The sequence below is a fragment of the Pelophylax lessonae genome (assembly GCF_965119305.1).
Source record: "Pelophylax lessonae genome assembly, chromosome: 4".
Lineage (NCBI taxonomy): Eukaryota > Metazoa > Chordata > Amphibia > Anura > Ranidae > Pelophylax > Pelophylax lessonae.
The window spans coordinates 123424790-123449132 of NC_138771.1; the positions used below are offsets into that span (position 1 = coordinate 123424790).

Sequence of the window (24343 nt, forward strand, 5' to 3'; positions counted from 1 at the left end):
CCATAACAAAATAATCTGGAGTGGGTGACTGGGGACAAAGAGAAGGCACATTTTTTAAATACCTTCTTTAGCTCTGACTGTTTATACCTGTGGACTAGGCTATGAGAAGATTGCCAAGACCCTGAAACTGAGCTGCAGCATAGTGGCCAAGACCATACAGCAGTTTAACAGGACAGGTTCCACTCAGAACAGGCCTAAAGAAGTTGAGTGCACGTGTTCAGCGTCATATCCAGAGGTTATCTTTGGGAAATAGATGTATGAGTGCTGCCAGCATTGCTGCAGAGGTTGAAGGGGTGGGGGGGTCAGCCTGTCAGTGCTCAGACCATACGACCACACTGCATCAAATTGGTCTGCATGGCTGTCATCCCATAAAGAAGCCTCTTTTAAAGATGATGCACAAGAAAGCCAGCAAACAGTTTACTAAAGACAAACAGACTAAGGACATGGATTACTGGAACCATGTCTTGTGGTCTGATGAGACCAATATAAACTTGTCTGGTTCAGATGGTGTCAAGCGTGTGTGGCAGCAACCAGGTGAGGAGTACAAAGACAAAGTACAAAGTGTGTCTTACCTACAGTCAAGCATGATGGTGGGAGTGTCATGGTCTTGGGCTACATGAGTGCTGCCGGGACTGGGGAGCTACAGTTCATTGAGGGAACCATGAATGCCAACATGTACTGTGACATACTGAAGCAGAGCATGATCCCCTCCCTTTGGAGACTGGGCCGCAGGGCAGTATTCCAACATGATAACGACCCAAACACACCTCCAGGATGACCACTGCCTTGCTAAAGAAGCTGAGGGTAAAAGTGATGGACTGGCCAAGCATGTCTCCAGACCTAAACCCTATTGAGCATCTGTGGAGCATCCTCAAATGGAAGTTGAAGGAGCACAAGGTCTCTAACATCCACCAGCTCTGTGATGTCATCATGGAGGAGTGGAAGAGGACTCCAGTGACAACCTGTGAAGCTCTGGTGAACTCCATGCCCTGGAGGGTTAAGGCAGTGCTGGAAAAAAATGCAGGCCACACAAAATATTGACCCTTTGGGCCCAATTTGGACATTTCTACTTAGGGGTGTACTCACTTTTGTTGCCAGCGGTTTAGACATTAATGGCTGTGTGTTGAGTTATTTTGAGGGGACAGCAAATTGACACTGTTATACAAGCTGTACACTCACTACTTTACATTGTAGCAAAGTGTCATTTCTTCAGTATTGTCACATGAAAAGATATAATCAATTATTTACAAAAATGTGAGGGGTGTACTCACTTTTGTGACATACTGTATATGTCAGACCCCATTGAATGGAATTATTTCTCAAATAAACTCACATGTGTGTTGAACACACCACAGTTGTTTTCTATGTGCCCTGAACACACAACATATGTGCTTTGGTGTGCAGAAAAATGCAACTCAACTAATATGGTGTACACAAGAGCTAAATGCATATGGCCACACAGAGCAGATTTTAAAGAAGTTTATTGTGTTCTTGCTTCCTTGAGAGTTAAAATATTTCAACTTACCAGTCATTAGATGACCGCATTTGTTTTCTTTTTACAGTTTTTTCTATATTTTTACCTGGTGATCCTGTCAGCAACAGAATTCCCATCCTGATAAAGCTTACTCTAAGCTCTATAAGAAGCAGCAATAATGCATAACAGCAAGTGTGTTAGAACTACAGAACACCTCCCCACTGCCTCTTTTCATAACATTGGAGGGAGATGTTCTATAGTCCAGCAGAGGCAGAGAAAACAAGAAGTTATGAACTCACGATATTTCTGGCAGGATCATGGAGTATTTATTGCACAGATATAACAAAACACTTTTAATAGTATATTTAACAGACCAAAAGGGGCTAAATAGGACATTCATTGTTAGGGTTCACATACACTTTAAACTTTCCATAAATAAAAAAGAGACTGGTAAAAACTATAGTTTCTGGGCCTTGTATCATCAGCACAATGTTTCTTGTTTCAGGTATCAATGGCTGTACCAGCAGTGGACACAAAAGGCTGTCAAACGCCTGCCCATCTCCTGGTAGATATGAAAAGAATACAGGTATGAAGCTGCACAAGATCAGGTGTCGAAGAACGGACAAGGTTTCTCCATGTTATGTAATGCTGGTGGTTTGATGATTGTGCAGGTTGTCTACACGAGGGGTAATAAGGAGGCAGAAGTAGCAGAGCAGGACTGCTGTTCTTCCCTCCCTGCTAAAGGAACAATATTTTATACCATTAGTTACAGCTTTCTGAACCAAAAACCAAGAAGCACAGGGTGTTTGAGAGAGAGTTGGAAGGGGCTTAGAAATGACAGAACTTTAATGAAATGTCCTTGTACTTGGGTTTATAGCTCCACTGTGGCATCTAGGGCTGACCGTAACGAAGCTGTAAGGTAGGTCACTATATTTGAGAGCACAGAGACCGCTCTGGTGTTGAAATGTCCTCACAATCAGAAGGGTGCAGGTTAGGTCCGTAGTCCCGACAGCTGTACAATTAGAAGAAGGCAACCGCACACCAACTTGAGAGTCATAGTAGATGATAAAAACCTTTTTTTTGAAAATCCATAAAATCCAAAACACGAACCAGGGACAGGAGAGTGAAAAACAGTTGACGCGTTTCACAAAACTATGTTCGCTTGTTTTGGATTTTATGGATTTTCAATAAAAGGTTTTTATCATCTACTACCACTCTCAAGTTGGTGTGCGGTTGCCTTCTTCTAATTGTACAAGACACTATATTGACATGTGTAAGCCTGCCCCAGCCCTATGTAAATATTGGTGGCAAGATGTGCTACATTCATACAAAACACTTACGCTCCTCCCTGAGCGTTTTGATTTACTGGCGTTTTTTGCTTTAAGCATTTTTTGCAGCTTTTTACAAGCTTCTTAAAGCGTTTTTGAAGTGTATTACACGCGTTTTACAGCTTCAGGCATTTTTGTTTAGCCAATGGAAAGCATTAGGGGGAGACGAGGGAGGGGATATTAGGGGTGGAGAGCTGCTATTTGAGCGTTTTACAAGCGTTTTTCTGCACAAGTCAGGCATTTTTATTGAAGTCTATGAGGCCAAAAAGGCTTGTAATCTGCCAAAAAGTAGCTCATGTACTTTTTTGAACTTCAGGCGTTTTGCTTCAGGCAACAGAACGCTCAGATGTGAACATGGGCCATTGAAATAAATGGAAATTTTGCTTGTTGGGCATTTTGGAACTTTAGAGCTTTACAAGCTGAAAAATGCCCAGGTGTGAACAGGGCCTAACTGGTTGTATTAACACATAACTCTTGCTTCAGATTTGATTGCTTAAGGGTTTTGCTTTGAGTCCACTAAACATTTTGACACATTCCAAAAGCCCTGATGAAGGAGGATTTATTGGTCCCTCAAACACGTTGGATGTCCTTTGCTTTCTTGTGGAATCAATAAAAGTCTTAGAACTTCTAAGATGTTTTAGTGCTCTTTTTGGCTGTATGTCTGAAGCAGTGACGTCACCCATAGGCTTTAATGACTCATCAATTGTCAGCGCTTCCTTCTCTCCCCTGTAGCAGTGCAAGCTGACACAGGGGAGTAGGATCATGTGACTAAACCGGAGCAGCCTGAAAATAGGTAAAGTGTTTGTTATTTCAACACTATATATTCCTGATATGTGCCTGCTGTACCATGTACTTGTATGAAAACGTATCTTGTTCTCTTTGTATTGCTTCCTTTGTGTGAAATCCTTGGTGTTGTGCCAGTCCCCCTGCTCTCCTAATAAAAACTGACCACACAATGCAGGAGAACACACCATGGTTAGTTCTCTAGTTCTTCTGTCGTCCAGTGATCAGACTTGTCCTGCCAACCCCCCCCCCCCCGCACAGACTTTCACTGGAATGATTAGTGTGCTGTTGCTTTCCCCCCCCCCCCCCAGCTCTTATGCAGCTGCGAACAGAGGGAACACTTAAAAAATAAAAAAAGGTATTTATAATGTTTTTATATACCTATACACAAATTATTTGCCTTTCAATTCTATTTTAAACTGATTGGGTTGTTTTACAAGGTGATTGTTTACAATTTAGGTATATGCATTTTTCTTATGCAGGTTAGTTAACATAGGTGCTAGAAAGGGGGAGGGGACAGTGTTAAGAAAAGTTAGGATGAAGCTGGAATTCCATTTTAAAATTTAATCTATACCACATGTTGCGATCTGGTCAACCACATATTATTGTACTGCATGCAATTACCATTCCATATAGACTAAAACTGATATACATCAGATAGGCAGGCCACACAGGAGGTGGAATGTGTCTGTTTTGCCTTCTGTATATGATAGCCTAGTCATGTTTGACCTTGACTTATTCAGTATTGTTTTCCACATTTTGAATATATAATTAATATTAACTTAGTTTTATCATATCTGATTTTATGCATTGAGTGTAGATTTTTAAGAAAGGATCATTTGCAGGTCAAGTAGGCTAGCTATAATTATAGATCAAGCCTAAATGGGTTTACAATAGCCCTGTGTAAAGCCAGCCATAGATGGTCTGAATCTCGGCCTGTTCAGCAGGGACCAGCTGAGATTCCAACCCACTATAGACAGGCTGATTGTACCCAAGTTATTACATTGATCGGCTTGGGTACAACCAGCAAATCTGATTTTTTTCATGCGAATATTGCATGTGGCTATAGCCGCTAGTAATAATCACTGTGGGTTCTCCTGGCAGGAATGGTTTCCCGGCTTTCATTTTTTTCACAATGACTGGCTGGAGCTCCACTTTAAGATAATGATCAACTATTGAAAGGCTGCAGTGCTCTGTTTCAGATATCCTGTTAAGACATTAAATTTGTCATTTAAAGATTTTGACCACTGACAAGTGTAGGCTAAGAAGGGTTTATGGTCCTGCTGGATTGTTGTGTGCTATAGGCCTTGGAGATGCATTATTGCCTTTATAGCCATGTTCTGGGAGGGAATCACTTGCTGTTACAGTATGTGGATATAAACTGGCTCTGCGTTCCTGTTATAAAAAAAGTTGAGAATTTTTAGCAACAAAGCTGCCCTGTCTCTTCTCACATATTTTTGGATGCCCAGTCCTCATTATCATCATACTTCACTGTATAACTCGTATATGCATTTTAATAAACTGTTTAAATGCTGTATTTTATGTGTTAAAAGAGAAGTACAGCCAAAGCTCATTTGGCTGTACTTCTGCTGTGGATCACAAGTTCGTTCTTCACTCCTGTGACCCGTTTTCAGCAGACAGCAGGCTGAAGCCCACTGTTGGCTGATGTCACAGAGCCAGTCCAGGCTCGGGCAATGAAGTTGGGATCCGCCCACGGCCGGTGCAAGAATTTTTGCCGCCCTAGGCAAAATAAAAATTGCTACCCCCCCCCCCATATGCTCTCCCACCCCAAGTTGCTGGAGGGGTTAAAACCAGTGGCGACTGGAGCTTCGTGGGGGGGCACGGCAGACAGACCCGGCCACAGACCCCCCCGCCCCCGTCACTCCAGAGTCCAGTCCACACCATATCCACCCCCCGGGCGCCAGTTCACTTACATTGTTCCTCCGGATGGCAACGGCTTCCCCCTCATTCTCCTCCATGTCCCCTCTCGGTGGCTGTCTCCTCCCTCCTCCTCTGCTAATAGGATGCCTTCTCCTTTGGCCAATTGGGAAACAGGTCTCAGGACCCGCTTCCTGATTGGCCGGAAGGAGAATCAGTATGGCAATAGCAAATATGCATTCGCTATTGTTACACAACTGGGTGGGCTCAGGTGCAGCCCACCCTTTTTTGAAGCCTATTAGAGCCTCAGGCTCCAATCATGTGCTTCAAAAAAAGAAAAACCCTCATTGGAATCCATGCATTCAGCACCCTACATGTAGATTAGAGGGCCGGACGCATAGATAGGGGGGACGGCAGGAAAGTCACTTACCTCGAGTCAGGCTCCGCCGGCGCCCCCTGCTAAGTTGCGCCCTAGGCGGCTGCCTTGCCGGGTGCCAGTCAGTTTCTCAGTGAGCCGGGTGCCGGTCAGCTTGTCAGCGAGCCGGGTGACAATCACCAGCTCTCTGCTCAGGGAGCTTTGAGAACCGAGCAATTGGAGGGGTTTCTGATTGCTCAGTTTTCAGTGTTAGAGGTTCGGGGGGACAGATGCTGTATCCAGCTAGGTAAGTAGGATTCTTAAAAAAAAAAAAAAGCATACATTTCATTTAATGTTGCAAAGATGAAAGAGTTAAATGTAAATGCAACAGAAATGAAGTGAAAAATGAAAAGTTGGGGTTATTGTGCTTTTTAATGAATATGTGTTTCTTTGATCCATGTTTGTTGTTAATACAGATGGATAGAGATCTACAAGCACTTATAGAGAAACAAAATCGCATTCATTCAGCCAAAATGAACACTATTCGCCAATCTCACGGCCGTATTGATAACTGGAATTACTACTCCCAGCGCAGGTAATCATCACAAGGACAAGCTGACATTCTGTTGCCGCAAAGATATGCATATATTTTTGCACAGTGTGCATCTACTTACTGGGGACCTTGTCAGGGTACTGTCAGTTGGCTAGGAAACAAATGCCAACATCAGCTTCCACAATGATCAGTGACTACAAATGTCATACTAACAGTTTATTATTCACAATAAGTGTAAAGTGCTTTTATATCACAGACAGATTTTATTCTGTTCTCTATGTAACCACCTCTCTCCATTTTTTATCAAATTTTGATATCTAAATAGCCTGAATACAGGACAGCGCCGACAAAACCTGTCAAGAATAACACAAGAGAACAGCAAAATATTGGAGAGGATCCTGAAGAGGCAATCTGAATATGGAAAATGGGTTTCAGGATGGGAAAAGGTGGAACAGATTCGCACAAATATATCCCGCTACCAACGACCTGCTGGACCTGCTTTGGTAAGAGCCAGTTAGTTGAGTAAAATCTTTTAAACAAATTTTCTTTTTAATTTTTTCATTCTGTCATTTTTCCTTACGTTCTATCTCTTGGGGAAAACCCTATAAGCGTTGTCACTCCATCCTATGTTGCACAACAGTACATCTGTCATCTAAATAAGTGAACGTTAGAGTGGGTTTATTGTAATTGCTTTATCATATTGAATCTCAATAAAGCTTTGGGTTCCCGCTCAGGCTTCTTCTATAACCACATCCGATGGATTCCACTGAGGGTGCGGGCTAGGTAAAAAGTCTGTCTTGACCAGTGTTGGGGTAGTTACTCAAAAAATGTAACTAGTTACTTCTGTAAATTGTAATGAGATTACTTTACTAGTTACTGCATTTGAAAAGTAACTTCACTACTTATTACTTTACTTTCCTCTTTCTTAATTGACCGTGTAGAAGAAGATACATGACACTCTTTCTGCATAGAGTTTATTGTATAAACACAGGCTTTGGGAATCATGAGAACAAAACCTGAAAAAACAGAATAAAACATAAAGTGCAACAAAAAGTCATAAACTTCATCTCTCTCTATTCTTCGAAATAACAATTGTATCTCACGGCTTGGGTAACGCAGGAAAGCGCGTTCCTATAGTCTAGTAAAGTAGTGTAATTACCTTCTATAGCAGGGGTAATTAATTAAAATTCATGAAGGTCCAGTAGGTAAAATTTTCTTCAAACCGAGGTCCGAATCATATGTTTGGCTCTCAATGGCACCGTCCTCTGCACAATGCGCAAACATGGCGCGTCTTTACGAGTGCCACATCACATGGTGCCGCAGTACCATGCAGCTTGGTACGGCGCAATTAAAAAGAAAAAAAAAAAAAAGGTCAGGTACTTATTTTTCTGCGTTTCTGCTTACAAAGCAGCCCACTGAAATAAATCTGCCGCCTACACGCGTTACGCAATAATGTGAACCTAGTCTACAATCCTTCACATCACAATCCTCTTTATTACATCAGTGTTCTCAGTCCCCCTGTACATCATCCCCCTTCACATTACAGTCTTCAGCCCATAACATTTTTGTCAGCGGCCCCCCTTTATATCACCCCCTACTTTAAATTGCAATTCCAAGCCCCTTTCATATCATCCACCCTTCACATTCCTGTTCTCGCCCCCTTTATAGTACCCCTCCTTCACATTGCAGTCCCCCCTTCACATTCCTGTCCTCATACTCTTTATAGCACCCCCCTTCACATAACTGTCCTCCCCCCTTCATAGCACCCCCCTTCACATAACTGTCCTCCCCCCTTCATAGCACCCCCTTCATATAACTGTCCTCATCCCCTTAATAGCACCCCTTCATATAACTGTCCTCTCCCATTTTATTGTGCCCCTCCTTCACACTGCAGTCCCCAGCAGTGGTGTAGCGTGGGGGGTGCAGGGGGGGCGGGCCGCACCGGGCGCAACATCTGGGGGGGCGCATCCGCAGTGTCACTCTGTCTGTCTGACTATGACATACACAGTTTACACACTGTCTGTGGCTGCCTCCATCTTAAGGCTGGGAGATGTCCAGCGTGGCCGCCCTATGGCTGAAAATGGCGGGTCAGGGCGGGGAGGGGCTGGACTGTGCCTCACCTGTCCATTGGTGTAGGGTGGGGTGGCGTTGCAAACCAAGCCCTGCCTATGCCAGCTCTCCTCACTGCTCAGTCAGTTTAGCAGTGAGTGAGTCAGCAGCCTGGCGCTGTCACAGAGTGGTTTTTTTTTAATCACCTGATTAGAGCCAGAGGCTCTAATAGGCTTCAAAAAAGGGTGGACCCGGGGCGCAGAGCAGTGCGCCCCGAGCCCACCCATTGTGTGACAATAGCGAATGAAAATTCGCTAATGTCACATGGATTCTCCTCCTGGCCAATCAGGAAGTGGGTCCGAGACCCGTTCCTGATTGGCCGAAAGGAGGAGGCGGGAGGACTCGAGGAATGCGGGGAACTGAGTAGAAGCCGCCGCTGCAGGTAAGTCTCTTTGCATTGAAGGGGGCACGCTGGTCTGTCTGCATTTAAAGGGGGCACGCTGGTCACTCTGCATTGAAAGGGGGCACGCTGGTCTCTCTGCATTGAAAGAGGGCACGCTGGTCTCTCTGCATTGAATGGGGGCACACTGGTCATTCTGCATTGAAAGGGGGGACGCTGGTCTCTATGCATTGAAAGGGGGCACGCTGGTCTCTCTGCATTGAAAGGGGGCACGCTGGTCACTCTGCATTGAAAGGGGGCATGCTGGTCACTCTGCATTGAAAGGAGGCACGCTGGTCACTCTGCATTGAAAGGGGGCACGCTGGTCATTCTGCATTGAAAGGGGGCACGCTTGTCTCTCTGCAATGAATGGGGGCACGCTGGTCTCTCTGCATTGAAAGGGGGCACGCTGTTCTCTCTGCATTGAATGGGGGCACGCTGGTCATTCTGCATTGAATGGGGGCACGCTGGTCTCTCTGCATTGAATGGGGGCACGCTGGTCATTCTGCATTGAAAGGGGGCACGCTGGTCTCTCTGCATTGAAAGGGGGCACGCTGGTCATTCTGCATTGAAAAGGGGCACCCTGGTCATTCTGCATTGAAAGGGGGCACGCTGGTCATTCTGCATTGAAAGGGGGCCCACTGGTCTCTCTGCATTGAATGGGGGCAAGCTGGTCTCTCTGCATTGAAAGGGGGCACGCTGGTCATTCTGCATTGAAAGGGGGCACGTTGGTCATTCTGCATTGAAAGGGGGCATGCTGGTCTCTCTGCATTGAAAGGGGGCACTCTGGTCTCTCTGCATTGAAAGGGGGCACGCTGGTCATTCTGCATTGAAAGGGGACACGCTGGTCTCTCTGCATTGAAAGGGGGCGTGCTGGTCTCTCTGCATTGAAAGGGGGCATGCTGGTCATTCTGCATTGAAAGGGGACACGCTGGTCTCTCTGCATTGAAAGGGGGCACGCTGGTCATTCAAACTTGTATTTAGATGCATTTTACTTTGAAAGGGGGCACGCTGGTCATTCAAACTTGTACTTAGATGCATTTTACTTTAATTACATCAGTATTTTCATAACAAATAATACATGTGCTTAGGGGGTAAGGGTTTCTTTAACTAATCTAGTGGAAGAGACTCGAGTGCTAAAATCCTGCGGGTTAGGGGGCGCAAATTACTTGCCTTGCCCCGGGTGCTGACAACCCACGCTACGCCACTGGTCCCCAGCCCCCCATTAACATTCTTGTCCTCACCCCCTTTATAGCACCCTCAGACATTCCTGTGCTCATCTCCTTTTTTTTAAAACCCCCCTTCACACTGCAGTCTCCAGCCCCCCTTCACATTCTAATCCTCACCCCCTTTGTAGAACCCCATCCCCCTTCATACCGTATCACTCCTTTACTTTTCTGCCTCTTTGATTTCCCCCCTCTTTCCCCCTTTACATTAGCAGTGCCTCTTCCCTGTCCTACCTTAAACAGGGCAGCGTGGCTGACATCGGAGGCACAGCAGCTGACATCGGAAGTGCTCAAAGGGATGCACGGAGGGCGGGACCTGCCCCAGGTAACTGATTGGTTGCTAGAATACAGGGCAGTTCTAGCAACCAATCAGTTAACTGTACCAGCCCCCGTCCTCCGTGAATCACTGCGCTGCTCCTCCGATGTCAGCTCTGTAAAGACAGAGCTGCAGCTGCAGCGGCGGCGGCAGAGGGAAAAACAGATCCTAAATGGCGCGACCGTTGCGGGGCCGGACGGAACATTGATTGGGTCCGGACTTGGCCCGCGGGCCGCCATTTAGTGATGCCTGTCCTATAGCCTAGTAAAGTAGTGTAGTTACCAATATTAGTATTGTAACTAGTTACTTTACTTCGTTACCAAAAAAAGTAATGTAGTTACTGTAATCCGTTACTTTGTAACTAGTTACCCCCAACACTGGTCTTGACTTTATGCAGCCGTTAAGCTAGAAAAAATTCCATCACTGCACACCACATAAAGCTGTCTGTTACACCAGTAATAACAGCCTCAGGCCGACTCCATTAAAGCCACTCCCCCAACGCAGTTCATCTTGCCCACAGGGCCTAGTCATGGTGCTCCAAATTACAATAATCCTTTATATTTTTTGTGACTTTTTGTAACTCTGACCCTGTGAATTTATGTTGCTAATGTTTTACATATAATATATATTGTTTGTACAGGTATTTCTATTTTTATGTAAACCATTTTAGCCCTGAAGAAGGGGTTGCCTATAAAACCTCCATACTGCGTTGGCTTCTTTCAATGTCTTTTTATAATGAATAGATTTACAGCTAAGATCACTTTTCTTACTTTCCTTTTGCCACTTTCCCCCGCCTTGGCTTGAGTTTTTTTCTCAGTGGTCTGAACCTGTTTATTTAAGGAGAATGTATAATGTACATTCTTCCACATAAATCCTATACTTAAAATGAATCTGTGGATAAACTATGGACATTAAAGTATTTACATATTTTAACAAGTAGTATATACACTTTAAAATAAGTCCTCTGTAGCTGCAAGTACTGTGGAGCAATGCATTCTCAAAAATTTCTTTATAAGCACTGAAGTCATTCTCTCATTAACTCAGCTTCACTGCTCACCCCTCCCAGAGCACCTGCTTTTTGCTAACATTAGAGATTTAAAGGCTTTTGGCTTACTGACAGAAAGGAGATGTGGGGAAGCTGAGTTGCAGTGAGAAAGACTTGAGTGACTTAAGTGCTTGTGCTGTGAATTTAAAGATGAGTTGCTGCACGGTGCCTGCAGCTACATAGATCTCTAATAGGTTATTTTAGAGCTCATTTACTGCTGTAATGTCCATAGCCTGGCTACAGGTTCACATTAAAGTGTAATAGTTTAATGGAAGAATGTGATGTATGTGTATTTGTGAACCTACAATGATTTTAAAGTATAGGTACGATTGTGTCATTCAGTTTAGTATAGATAATTTTATTTCAAAAGTTTGTAAGGAAGAGAGCCACAACAATATTGTGACTCAAATAAATAGTTGCTGTCATTTTTAATTTTAAAGGCTGGATGGCAGAGATCTACATTTTTGGATATGAGAAGGGATATGGACATCCAACATTCAACAGAGGAAAGTGAGGCAGAAAGAACACTGATGGGTGAGTAGGTATTAGTAAATTCATTAATTTTGCCATGAGAGAGTATGAACAAAATGCTTTGCTCTGCCCTCCTGGGTATTGGACCATTTAGCTAACTACACTCTTTTAGCCTCAGCATTTTAATTGGTTGCCGACCACACGCTGTGTATTTACTGTGGCAGTGTGGCTCCCCCAGGCAAACCGACGTAGGGCTACGTCGGTCGCAAGCAGTTAGCTAGGGGGTGAGCGCGCGCCGCCGCCAGCGCACTCCCGCCCCCAGTCGGCAGCGGGGAAGCCAATGCACGGGTCAGGCGGCTCTGATTGCTGCCTGATACCCGCGATCGCTCCCCGCTGAGAGAGAAGAACGGTCGGCTGTTGTAAACACAGCTGACCGTTCTTCTCCCTGGAATGATCATAGAGCCCCTGTGATCCTTCTATATAGGATCACAGATCTCTATGGTCATTTCAGAAGCCACGCCCCCCACAGTTAGAATCACTCCCCTAGGCTCACATTTAACCCCTTGATCACCCACAATGTTAACCCCTTCCCTGCCAGTGTCATTATTACAGTAACAGTGCATATTTTTAGCACTGATTACTGTAGTAATGTCACTGGTCCCCCCAAAAGTGTCAAAAAAGTCAGTTAGGGGTCTGATCTGTCCGCCGCAATTTCACCAGATCGTAGATTGTCATTACTAGTAAAGGAAAGAAAAAAAACCAATAAAAATGGCATTCTTTCCTGTAGTTAGTAGACGCTATAACTGTTGCGCAAACCATTCAAAACTCGGTTATTGCGATTTTTTCATCAAAAATATGTAGCAGAAAACAAATTGCCCTAAAATGGTAAAAAAATTTAATTTTTAATTTTTTTTTTTTAAATGTTATATAGCAGAATTTGAAAAATTTTTTTTTTTTTCAGAATTGTCACTCTTTTTTTGTTTATAGCGCAAAAAATAAATAGTGCACAAGTGATCAAATACCACCAAAAGAAAGCTCTATTTGTGGGGAAAAAAAGGACATCAATTTTATTTAAGTACAGCGTTGCACGGCTGCACAATTGTCCATTAAATTTAAAACGCAGTGCCGAATTTCAAAATATGGCCTGGTCATTAAGGTGGAAAATCTTCCGGTCTAGAAGTGGTTAAGAGTGCACAGCACACACAAAGCATGCATGTAAGCATTCCTATTACCTCTCATGCTCTTAGGGGGCATCTAAACTCAGAAACAAAAGATGTATTGTATTGCAGGTTACCAGACCTTAAAGTCAGGGCCGTCTTTATTATTGATTGGACCCTGGGCAAAATTTTTCCTGGGCCCCTTCCCCAGACTCAAAATGAGTTTTTACTGCAGAAGATAAGGCAGCGATTGTGATTGGCTGCCAGAGGTTACAGCACATCATTACCACTCACTGATTAGTTGCCAGAGGTTACTGCATATCATTACTGCTTACTGATTAGTTGCTAGAGGTTATTGCACAGCATTACCACTAACTGACTGGTTTCAAGAGGTTACAGACCATCATTACTGCTCACTAATTGGTTTCTAGAGGTTACTGCAAATCATTATTGCTCCCTGATTGGTTGCTGGAGGTTACTGCACATCACAACCTCTGCATCAAATTACGGGTGTGGCCAAACTGCACTAGCACTGAGGGGTATACTATGTACAGGGTGCAGAGTTGAGGGGTGCACTACATAAAGAGTGCATAGTTGAAAGGTGTGCTACATACATAAGTTGAAGGGTGCACTATGTACAGAATGCAGGGTTCAGGGGTACCCTAGGTACAGAGTGCAGGGATGTGCTATGTACAGAGTGCAGGGTTGGGGGTTGCGATACGTGCAGATTGCAAAGTTAAGGGATGCGCTATGTGCAGAGTGTAGGATTGAGGGGGTGCAATACATGCAGAGTGCAGGATTGAGGGTGTGATATGTATAGAGTGCAGGGTTCAGGGGTGCGCTAGGTACAGAGTGCAGGGTTCAGGGGTGTGCTACATGCAGGGATGCGCTGTGTGCAGATCGCAGAGGTATGCTAGATGCAGGGGTGCGCTATGTGCACAGCGCAGAGGTGAGCAAGGTGCAAAATGCAGGGGTGCGCTAGGTGCAGAGTACAGGGGGTGAAGTAGGTGCAGAGTGGAGGTAGGTGCAGAGTGCAGGGGTGAGGTAGGTACAGGGTGGAGAGGTGAGGTAGGTAAAGAGTGCAGAGGTGAGGTAGGTGCAGGGTGCAGAGGTGAGGTAGGTAAAGAGTGCAGAGGTGAGGTAAGTACAGAGTGCAGGGGTGAGGTAGGTATAGAGTGCAGGGGTGAGGTAGGTACAGAGTGCAGGGGTGAGGTAGGTACAGAGTGCAGGGGTGAGGTAGGTACAGAGTGCAGGGGTGAGGTAGGTGCAGGGTGCAGGGGTGAGGTAGGTGCAGGGTGCAGGGGTGAGGTAGGTACAGAATGCAGAGGTGAGGTGGGTGCAGGGTGCAGGGGTGAGGTGGGTGCAGGGGTGAGGTGGGTGCAGAGGTGAGGTGGGTGCAGAGGTGAGGTGGGTGCAGGGTTGAGGTGGGTGAAGGGTGCAGGGATGAGGTGGGTGAAGGGTGCAGGGATGAGGTGGGTGCAGGGTGCAGAGGTGAGGTGGGTGCAGGGGTGAGGTGGGTGCAGGGTGCAGAGGTGAGGTGGGTGCAGAGTGCAGAGGTGAGGTGGGTGCAGAGTGCAGAGGTGAGGTGGGTGCAGGCTGCAGAGGTGAGGTGGGTGCAGAGGTGAGGTGAGGTAGGTGCAGGGTGCAGAGGTGAGGTGGGTGCAGGGTGCAGAGGTGAGGGTGGTGCAGGGGTGAGGTGGGTGCAGGGGGGAGGTGGGTGCAGAGGTGAGGTGGGTGCAGAGGTGAGGAGGGTGCAGAGGTGAGGTAGGTACAGGGGTGAGGTGGGAGCAGAGTGTAGGGGTGAGGTGGGTGCAGGGGTGAGGTGGGTGCAGGGATGAAGTGGGTGCAGGGATGAGGTGGGTGCAGGGTACAGGGTGAGGTGGGTGCAGAGGTGAGGTGGGTGCAGGGATGGGGTGGGTGCAGGAGTGAGGTGGGTGCAGGGGTGAGGTGGGTGCAGGGTGCAGGGATGAGGTGGGTGCAGGGTGCAGGGATGAGGTGGGTATAGGGTGAGGTGGGTGCAGGGATGGGGTGGGTGCAGGAGTGAGGTGGGTGCAGGGATGAGGTGGATGCAGGGTGCAGGGATGAGGTGGGTGCAGGGTGCAGGGATGAGGTGGGTGCAGGGTTCAGGGATGAGGTGGGTGCAGGGATGAGGTGGGTGCAGGGTGCAGGGATGAGGTGGTTGCAGGGATGAGGTGGGTGCAGGGATGAGGTGGGTGCAGGGATGAGGTGGGTGCAGGGTGCAGGGTGCAGGGATGAGGTGGGTGCAGGGATGAGGTGGGTGCAGGGATGAGGTGGGTGCAGAGATGAGGTGGGTGCAGGGATGAGGTGGGTGCAGGGTGCAGGGATGAGGTGGGTGCAGGGAGGAGGTGGGTGCAGGGAGGAGGTGGGTGCAGGGTGCAGGGATGAGGTGGGTGCAGGGATGAGGTGGGTGCAGGGATGAGGTGGGTGCAGGGTGCACAGCTCTCTTTCCACCCCTGGTTCCAGTATAGAGCTCCACTCTCCCCAAGTACAAGGCTCTCCGCTCCTCCTCCCCTCCTAATTGCAGTGCAGACTTTTCTTCTGTCCCAAATGTTACTCACACAGCATGTTGTCTGATGTCCGTGCAGCCTTCCTGTTCCAGACACAGCTGTCCCGCCCCCTTCCTCCTCTGCTCTCATAGTTGACAGATCAGTGTGTAGTGTACTCGAGGGATCAGAGCGGCCGCTGGGATGGGAGAGCTGCCACCTGTAAATACAGAAGCAGCGCTTCTGTATTTACAAGTGATAGTAGCGAGCAGCCAGCATGTGACCAGCACATGCCGAACTTTTTGCAGGCTCAAGGGGCCCCCAAGCAATGACTGGAACCTGGGCAGGTGCCCCTTTTGCCCTGCGTTAAAGACGGCCCTGCTTAAAGTGTTACTAAACCCACAACAGTAAAATCAGTCTGTATATGCAGTGACGCATGCTTGTTATACTCACTGTTGAACCTAAGGGGTTAATCCTCTGCATTGTGTAAAAAGGGGGTTTGATCCTGTGTTCTCTGACCCCCCTTCTTTTATTGTCCCCAATCCATCTGCTTATAGCCTTTGAGGCACTCTGCACATGCTCAGCTTGGTGAGTATTGCTAGAGAATTTTTTTTTTTGGGAGGGTGCATGTGATCAGTACAGGGCTAATTAGCACTGTCCAGACAGAAAGTAAAAGCAGAATCCTGGTTTCGTAACACTTTAAATGTGGTGGCTACATTCATTTTACTTTTTTGTTTAAAAGGCTTAATCAATGTACCATATCTTTGGAGAAGCATGGTTGAAACCCCAGGCTGTTCACTCCTGCTTTGAACAACAGAATACCTTTGCTCTCCTCGTCCCCAAAACATAGGAGGTGTGTTCCAGTAGTTTACAGAGGTGGACTGGACAGAGACATTAACACTGCTTGAGATTTTAGTGCAGCACAGGCATAATGCACAGGAGCCTATGAGCTCACTGGAGAAAAAGGGAGCAAATGAGAGAAGTTCATCATTATGGATTATATACAATTTAAAGTGGTTGTAAAGTCACATCTATTAAATGCTTATATCCTCTCTGATTTATGTCTACATTAAAGTGATTGTAAAGTCTCGTTTTTTTTTTCTATTAAAATAACAAACAGGTTATACTTACCTTCTCTGTGCAGTTATTTTGCACAGCGCAGCCCAGATCTTCCTCTTCTTGAGTCCCTGGCTGAAGCTCCTGGCCCCTCCATCCTGTTGAGTACCCTCACAGCAAGCAGCTTGTTATGGGGCCACCCGAGCCGAGTGGCAGCTCCGTGTATCCATTTAGTCACAGAGCTGCCGTTCAGCCCCACCCCCTCTCTCTCCTGTTTGGCTAACTGAGTTTGATTGATAGCAGCGGGAGCCAATGGCATCGCTGCTGTGTCTCAGCCAATCAGGAGAGAGAGCCCCGGGTGGCGGAGGCACTTGTAGACATTGCTGGATAGAGATGGGCTCAGGTAAGTATTGGGGGGTTGAGGGGGCTGCTGCATAAAAAAACCTTCTGACTTTAAAACCCCTTTAAGTCCAGTGTTTTTTTTTTAAATTACATGGCTAAGTACCTTTTTTAAATAGCTCTGCTGTGTCATCACGTGGGATACTCTCTTTCCTGATCTAAGGGAGTACAGTGGGAGGGGCTGAGATTCCCCGCTGACGTATGTAAGATACATCAGAAGAGGAATCTGTGCTCTCTGACCCTGTGTCCGAACATTGCTTATTGGCATTGTGTCTGTCACATATTTAAAAGAATAAATCAAGGCAGGAGGAGAGGGGTGGGAAGGGGATTGGCTTCTCACACAGACCACAAACATGGCAGGGGGAGAGAGGGAGATGCAGTCATGCTAAGGACACATCTGGATGACGGGGGACATAAGCTGACCACACTATTATGGATCAATTAGCGTGGTCAGTTTGCAGAGGGGAACACAGGAACAGGCATGATTAATCAGGTATTGTATAACATGGAAATGGATAAATGACTACAAAAGCACTATGCTACATATCATGCCTTAAAGGGACAGGGCCCATGTTTTATTGTTTTAGGGTTATAAGCACTTAATTTTTTTTTTTTTTTTTTTTATTTAACATGAATAGTTTGCTGCATTTGACTAGAAATTAGTATCACTATTTCTACAGGACCAACAATGAAGCTTAAGAGTATTTCTCAAGCAGCAGGACATGGAAGGATGAAAGAATCATCAATTCTTACAGATAGGAAGGGTCAGTTACCTTCAGTTCAGACTGAAACATCCAGAGACACACCATCTTGGGAGTCAGGTGAAAGTGATTCAGGACAGCCAACTGCTTATAATTTACATAAGAGGAAAGCTTCCAATAGTTCAACATCTAAGAAATCAAATAAAACATGTCAAGTGAGATATAAATCAAGAAATCGCAAGCTTAGCAATTCAGAAAGTGATTGTAGTTCTTTTAGAGATGTGCCTACTGGAAGAAAGAGCCTACTGAAACAAGAACTGGATGAAAACTCTGAAAAAAACTCAGTGAATGAGAAAAGTCCTTCAATTCATGACCAAGATCCTGATAAAACAGAGTTGGAAGAAAACTGTGGAAGAGTGACAGCAGTGTCAAACAAATATGCAGAAAGTGAGGCTTTTGATTCTGATTCAGAAAGAAAGACGCCTCTCTCTTACAGTAAATCAAATCAGGACTTCTCATCAGAGCAATCTGATACCAGCTCCCTTTACTCACTTCAAGACTCAGAGGACAGTAGTTCACCAGCTCCTTCACAATCCCCAGAGATCGCTAAAGCACTATCTACTCTGAGCCTGAACCTGGACACCAGAGCAGTAAGTCCAGGAACCACCTCACAGAAGAGTTCCAAGTCTTCAGTAGCTTCATTAGATCAGATGGGGAGTCCACATTCAACATCACGCAATGCCAGTAGAAATTCCAAACTTTCACCAGAAGTTTCCAAAATAAGTCACTATCGGTTACCAGAATCCACAAAGACAAGTCCAGGTTCTTCATCACAGATGAGCAACAGAAGCACTGATTCCACATCACTTGTGACTAACAGGATTGATGTTTTGTCCTCACAAGGAGCCAGTATGAGAGCTTTCAGTCGAAGTTCAGCATCTTCTTCGACCTATAAACAATGAAGCCCCGATGATACAACTCAAACTACTTATAGAAGTTATGAGGAATATACAAGAGATTCAAGCCAGACACCAGATTCTTCGGCTAAAACATTTGCTGGACATCAGGACACATTTTGAATGGGAAAAAACAAACCTTCCCTCACCAAAATTTAAAAGAGGCAATAAATGTTTTAAATAGCGCAGTTATGGAGAAAACTTTGAGCCAATAGCAAGCAGTAAGACTGAATATTGTATACCAATCAAATCTGTTACTGTTCCATCCATAGAGGCATAGAAAAGTGACAGCAGAAAAAAACAGTAGTCCATGGAGTCTGCCCTTTTTGTTTTTCTTTTGTTTGTTTTTTTCTTACGTTACCTTAAGAGCCCATTCACACTAGCGCGACTTGTGAGGCAACTTGTGTTGCCCCAGGTAGCTTGACATAACAAAAGCAATGTTAATCAATCAGTGCCGTCTTAATTGGCACTACTGAAGTTGCTCCGACTTCAGAAAAGGGTCCTGTACTACTTTGAAGCGACCTGTAATCCGACTGTCCCATATACTTCAATGGGAGTCGCCTCCTTATCTTAATTGAAGCGACTTGTTATCAGACTTTTCAGGAAGAAGAAAGAGATTAGCCAGGCATTCCCCACAGACAAAGTCGCCTGTCTCTTCAAAGTAGTGCACAAGTCTCTTCCAAGTCTCTTCCAAGTCTCTTCCAAGTCTCTTCCAAGTCTCTAAACAAGTCTCTTCAAGTCACGGGGCGACTTTCTGGTAGTGGTAGTGTGAACCAGCTCTTATTGTCTGAGTATAGATCTATGTTTGTTCCAAGCATCCCAATGAAAAAATGTTCAGGCTTAAGATACTCATACATATTATATAAACTTAATTCCAGTATCCCATTTGAGCTATCATTATATACATCTGATGAACATGGGTTACATACTGTATAAATGATCAATTGTACAGTACCAAATTAAACTGGTACTCAATTTTTCAGGTAGTCACCTGTTATTTCCTTGTCTGAGAAAAAGACAAAAGAAAAGGGGGCGCAGCGACCTAGTTCATTACCACTAAAACCATTTATTAAAATTTTAAAAAGTATGCAATATACTCACAAAGCAGGTGTGAATGTACACACATCAACATTGTACATAAAATCTCCAAGGTAGCCACTTTTCTGGCTCTGAGGAAGGGGGTTCGCCCCTGAAACGTGTCAACCTAGCCACAGCAGCCCCATACGGCACACTGCATGCCATTCAGCTTCGTGTGGGACCTTGGCTACCTTGGAGATTTTATGTACAATGTTGATGTGTGTACATTCACACCTGCTTTGTGAGTATATTGCATATACTTTTTAAAATTTTAATAAATGGTTTTAGTGGTAATGCACTAGGTCGGTGCGCCCCCTTCTCTTTTGTCTTTTTCTCAGACAAGGAAATGACAGGTGACTACCTGAAAAATTGAGTACCAGTTTAATTTGGTACTGTACAATTGATCATTTATACAGTATGTAACCCATGTTCATCAGATGTATATAATGATAGCTCAAATGGGATACTGGAATTAAGTTTATATAATATGTATGAGTATACTCACAAAGCAGGTGTGAATGTACACACATCAACATTGTACATAAAATCTCCAAGGTAGCCAAGGTCCCACACGAAGCTGAATGGCATGCAGTGTGCCGCATGGGGCTGCTGTGGCTAGGCTGACGCGTTTCAGGGGCGAACCCCCTTCCTCAGAGCCAGAAAAGTGGCTACCTTGGAGATTTTATGTACAATGTTGATGTGTGTACATTCACACCTGCTTTGTGAGTATATTGCATACTTTTTAAAATTTTAATAAATGGTTTTAGTGGTTATGCACTAGGTCGGTGCGCCCCCTTTTCTTTTGTCTTTTTCTCAGTTGGTTCTGGATACCCTTGATCCTGAGGGGGCAGCAAGACCATAGGATTTTTCCACCTGAGTCTGAAGTATCCCTCTTCCCTCCGTCATATTCTACTCGAGCGCAGGAGATTTGCTTTACTACTTGATTTCCTTGTCTGAGACCAGAGGTGTAACCAACCCCATGATCATATTTTAAGCACCTTTTTGTGTAAAAACAAAACAAAAAAAAAAAAACAATATGTATGTTCTTTTTAAATAGTAAACGTTCGATTCCCTATCACTGTATTAACATTGTTGATGTGTTTATATTAACTTTTCTATCCAAATTACTGCAGTAGATTGTATCTTCAATAAAACAGTGATTTTTTTTTGCCTTTACTAAAATTTAAGTTGGATGACTTTAAACATATCTGTATCTGGACAGACACTTCTAGTGCTAAGAGTTGTGCCAAGGTTAAATGTACAGCAGACCATAAATGACAATAGACGGACATCTGTAAAGCATGCTCAGCCGATGCAGCCCTCCTCAGACCGGGGAATTCAGTAGACCACTTTAAAAAAAAAAAGCACACAGGAGGGTGCAAACGCCTAGTACATTACCAGATGTTTAATAATTTTAACATGACTGATGACAAAATGGGAATTCACTAAAGTAGAAGAAGAGCTTAGCTCCGAGGAAAGGGATGCACACCTGAAATTTGTCAGCTTGCCAGCATAGTGGTATTGTTTGTCAGGCTGCTTGATTCCATCACTGGATTGTGCTACATGTTTTTTTACACTTTTATATATCTTCTATTTGTGAATACCCATTTTGTCATCGTTCATGTTTCTGTTTATCCACTTGAAGTCCAGGCCTTTTCTGGAACTTTTTGTTTACAAGTTTAAATTAGTATTTTTTGCTAGAAAATTACTTAGAACCCACAAACATTATATAGTTTTATATATATATATATATATATATATATATATATATATATATATATATATATATATATAATTTTATTTATTTTTTTTTCAACAGAGACCCTAGAGAATAAAATTGTGATCATTGCAATATTTTGTGTCACACAGTATTTGTGCAGCTGTCTTTTAACACAATTTTTTGGGAAAAATACACTTTAATGAATTAAAAAAAAAAAAACACAATAATTACCCTAATTTTTGTATAATGTGAAAGATGATGTTACGCAGAGTAATTAGATACCTAACGTGTCATGCTTTAAAATTGTGCATGCTTGTGGAATGGCAACAAACTACCGTACTTAAAAATCTCCTTAGGTGACGCTTTAAAAAAATTTTTACAGGTTACCTGTTTGGAGTTGCAGAGGGGGTCCTGTGGTAGAATTATTGCTCTCACTCTAACAATCGCTGCGATACCTCACATGTGTGTTTTGAACATTGTTTACATATGCTTGTGCAGCTTACATATGTGTTCGTTTCTGTGCACAAGCACAGAGGCATGGGGTGCTTTAAATTGTTTTTTTTTTTTATTTACTTTTATTTTTATTTTTTATTTTTACACTGTCCCTTTCCTTATTTATTTATTTATTTATTTTTATCACTTTTATTCCTATTACAAGGAATTTAAACATCCCTTGTAATAGAAATAAGGATGGTAGGTCCTCTTTATAGCAAAAACAAAAGAAAAAAAAAACGTTTATTGTGGCCTGGAAATTGGAAGTGACATCAGACATCGTTTTGGTCCTCCAAGGGCATAGAGACAAGTGGCGGCCATCTTGGCCTCACTTGTTTTCTTGCCCAGCTAACGGCCACATTGGATCGTTCTCGGGCTTTACTGATCTGTTAGGTAAACCCGGAAACGACCAAGAAGTGGCGAGAGGTGGGGAACCCCTCCCGCTGCTTCTTAACCGGTTGCCGACCGCCGCACGACTATATACTGCGGCGGTCAGCCCCGGCCAGGCAGAGTGACGTATCGGTACGTCACTCGCCTGTCACTGACTTGCGAGCCTATAGCGAGCGGGCGCGCGCCCGCCGAGGCGCGCGCCCGCCGCGGCTCGTTCACAGGCAAGTCAGTGCGTGTGACCGGCGGACTCGATGTCCGCCGGCCACACTACGATCGCTCCTGTGAAGGGAGAAAGACAGAGCAGCTTGTGTAAACAAGCTGCCTGTCAGTTCTCCCTGTGTAAAAGTAAAGATCTGACCGTTCTACTATGTAGAACGGTTGATCTTTGCTTTTACACCAATAGCAATGTCCCTACACAGTAGAAAGCACGCCCCTAGGACACACTTAACCCCTCCCTTCCCAATAAAGTTAACCCCTTCCCTGCCAGTGTCATTTTTGCAGTAACAGTGCATATGTATAGCACTGATTACTGCAGTAATGTCACTGGTAACCCCAAAAGTGTCAAAAATGTCAGTCAAGGGTCCGATCTGTCCGCCGCAATGTCGCAGTACCGAAAAAAAAATCGCAGATCGCCGCCATTACGCGTTAAAAAAAAAAACACCAAAAATGACAAAAATCTTTCTCTTTGTTAGTAAACGCGATAACTTTTGCGCAAACCAATCAAAATACGCTTTTTGCGATTTTTTTTACCAAACATAGGTAGCATAAAACAAATTGGCCGAAAAATGTTAAAAAATTTTGATTTTTACTTTTTTTTTTGGGGAATTTCATATAAAAAAATGTGAAAAATATTGTTATTTTTGCAAAATTTACGCTCTTTTTTTGTTTATAGCGCGTGATCAAAAAATCGCACAGGTGATCAAATACCACCAAAAGAAAGCTCTGTTTGTGGGAAAAAAAGGACGTCAAATTCGTTTAGGTACAGCGTCGCACGACCGCGCAATTGTCCGTTAAAGTCACGCAGTAAAAAATCGCAAAAAAACCCCTGGTCCTTTAGCAGCCAAATCCTCCGGGGCTTAAGTGGTTAAAGTGATCCTGCGGCGAATCTGCCCGAGGGACCACTTTTATCTTACATAAAATCAGCCATAGTAAAAAATTATACGGGGTATGGCAGCTAGCTCCTGCCATAACCCTGGTATTTAACGTCAAAGTAATGACATATTTTTACTATGGGTTGGTCGGTAGTAACGCACTAGGCGTTTGCACCCTCCTGTGTGTTTTTCCTTTATCTGGACAGAGTATTAAGGAGGAACTCCACACTTATAAAAATTACAACAAAGTAACCTTTAGAAATATTTAGTAATGGTAATCTATAGACAGATACTTATAGGTATAGTGCATCCAGAGTGTATTCACAGTGCTTCACTTTTTCCACATTTTGTTATGTTACAGCCCTATTCCAAAATGGATTAAGTTCATTATTTTACTCAAAATTCTACCAAAAATACCCAATAATGACAACATGAAAAAAGTTTGTTTGAAATTTTTGCAAGTTTAATAAAAATAAAAAAACGAAAAAAAAAAAAAATTCCATGTACATAAATATTCACAGCCTTTGCTTAATACTTTGTTGAAGCACCCTTGGCACCAATTATAGCCTCAAGTCTTTTTGAGAATGATGCTACAAGCTTGGCACACCTATTTTTGGCAGTTTCTCCCATTCCTCTTTGCAGGATCTCTCAAGCTCCATCAGATTGGATAGGGAACATAGGTGCACAGCCCTTTTCAGATCTCTCCAGAAATGTATCGGGTTCAAGTCTGGGCTCTGGCTGGGCCACTCAAGGAGATTCAAAGAATTGTCCCGTAGCCAGTTATTTGTTATCTTGGCTATGTGCTTAGGGTCATTGTCCTGTTGGAAGATGAATCTTTGCCCCTGCCTGAGGTCCAGAGCGCTCTGGAGCAGGTTTTCTTTAA

At 44.3% G+C, this 24343-nt stretch overlaps 1 protein-coding gene across 1 annotated transcript in view; it reads left to right on the forward strand.

Annotated features, from left to right (window-relative positions):
* Positions 1–18739, forward strand: part of LOC309552547 (uncharacterized protein) — a gene marked incomplete at its 5' end in the record, with an annotated part of 33460 nt that extends 14721 nt beyond the window's left edge. The window contains 5 exons of the mRNA XM_082253502.1: positions 1980–2060; positions 6295–6413; positions 6697–6874; positions 11887–11980; positions 17714–18739. Coding sequence (XP_082109628.1) covers positions 1980–2060; positions 6295–6413; positions 6697–6874; positions 11887–11980; positions 17714–18696 — 1455 coding nt within the window. The 3' untranslated portion in view covers positions 18697–18739. The remainder of the gene's footprint in view (positions 1–1979; positions 2061–6294; positions 6414–6696; positions 6875–11886; positions 11981–17713) is intronic.
* Positions 18740–24343: the final 5604 nt, after the last annotated feature.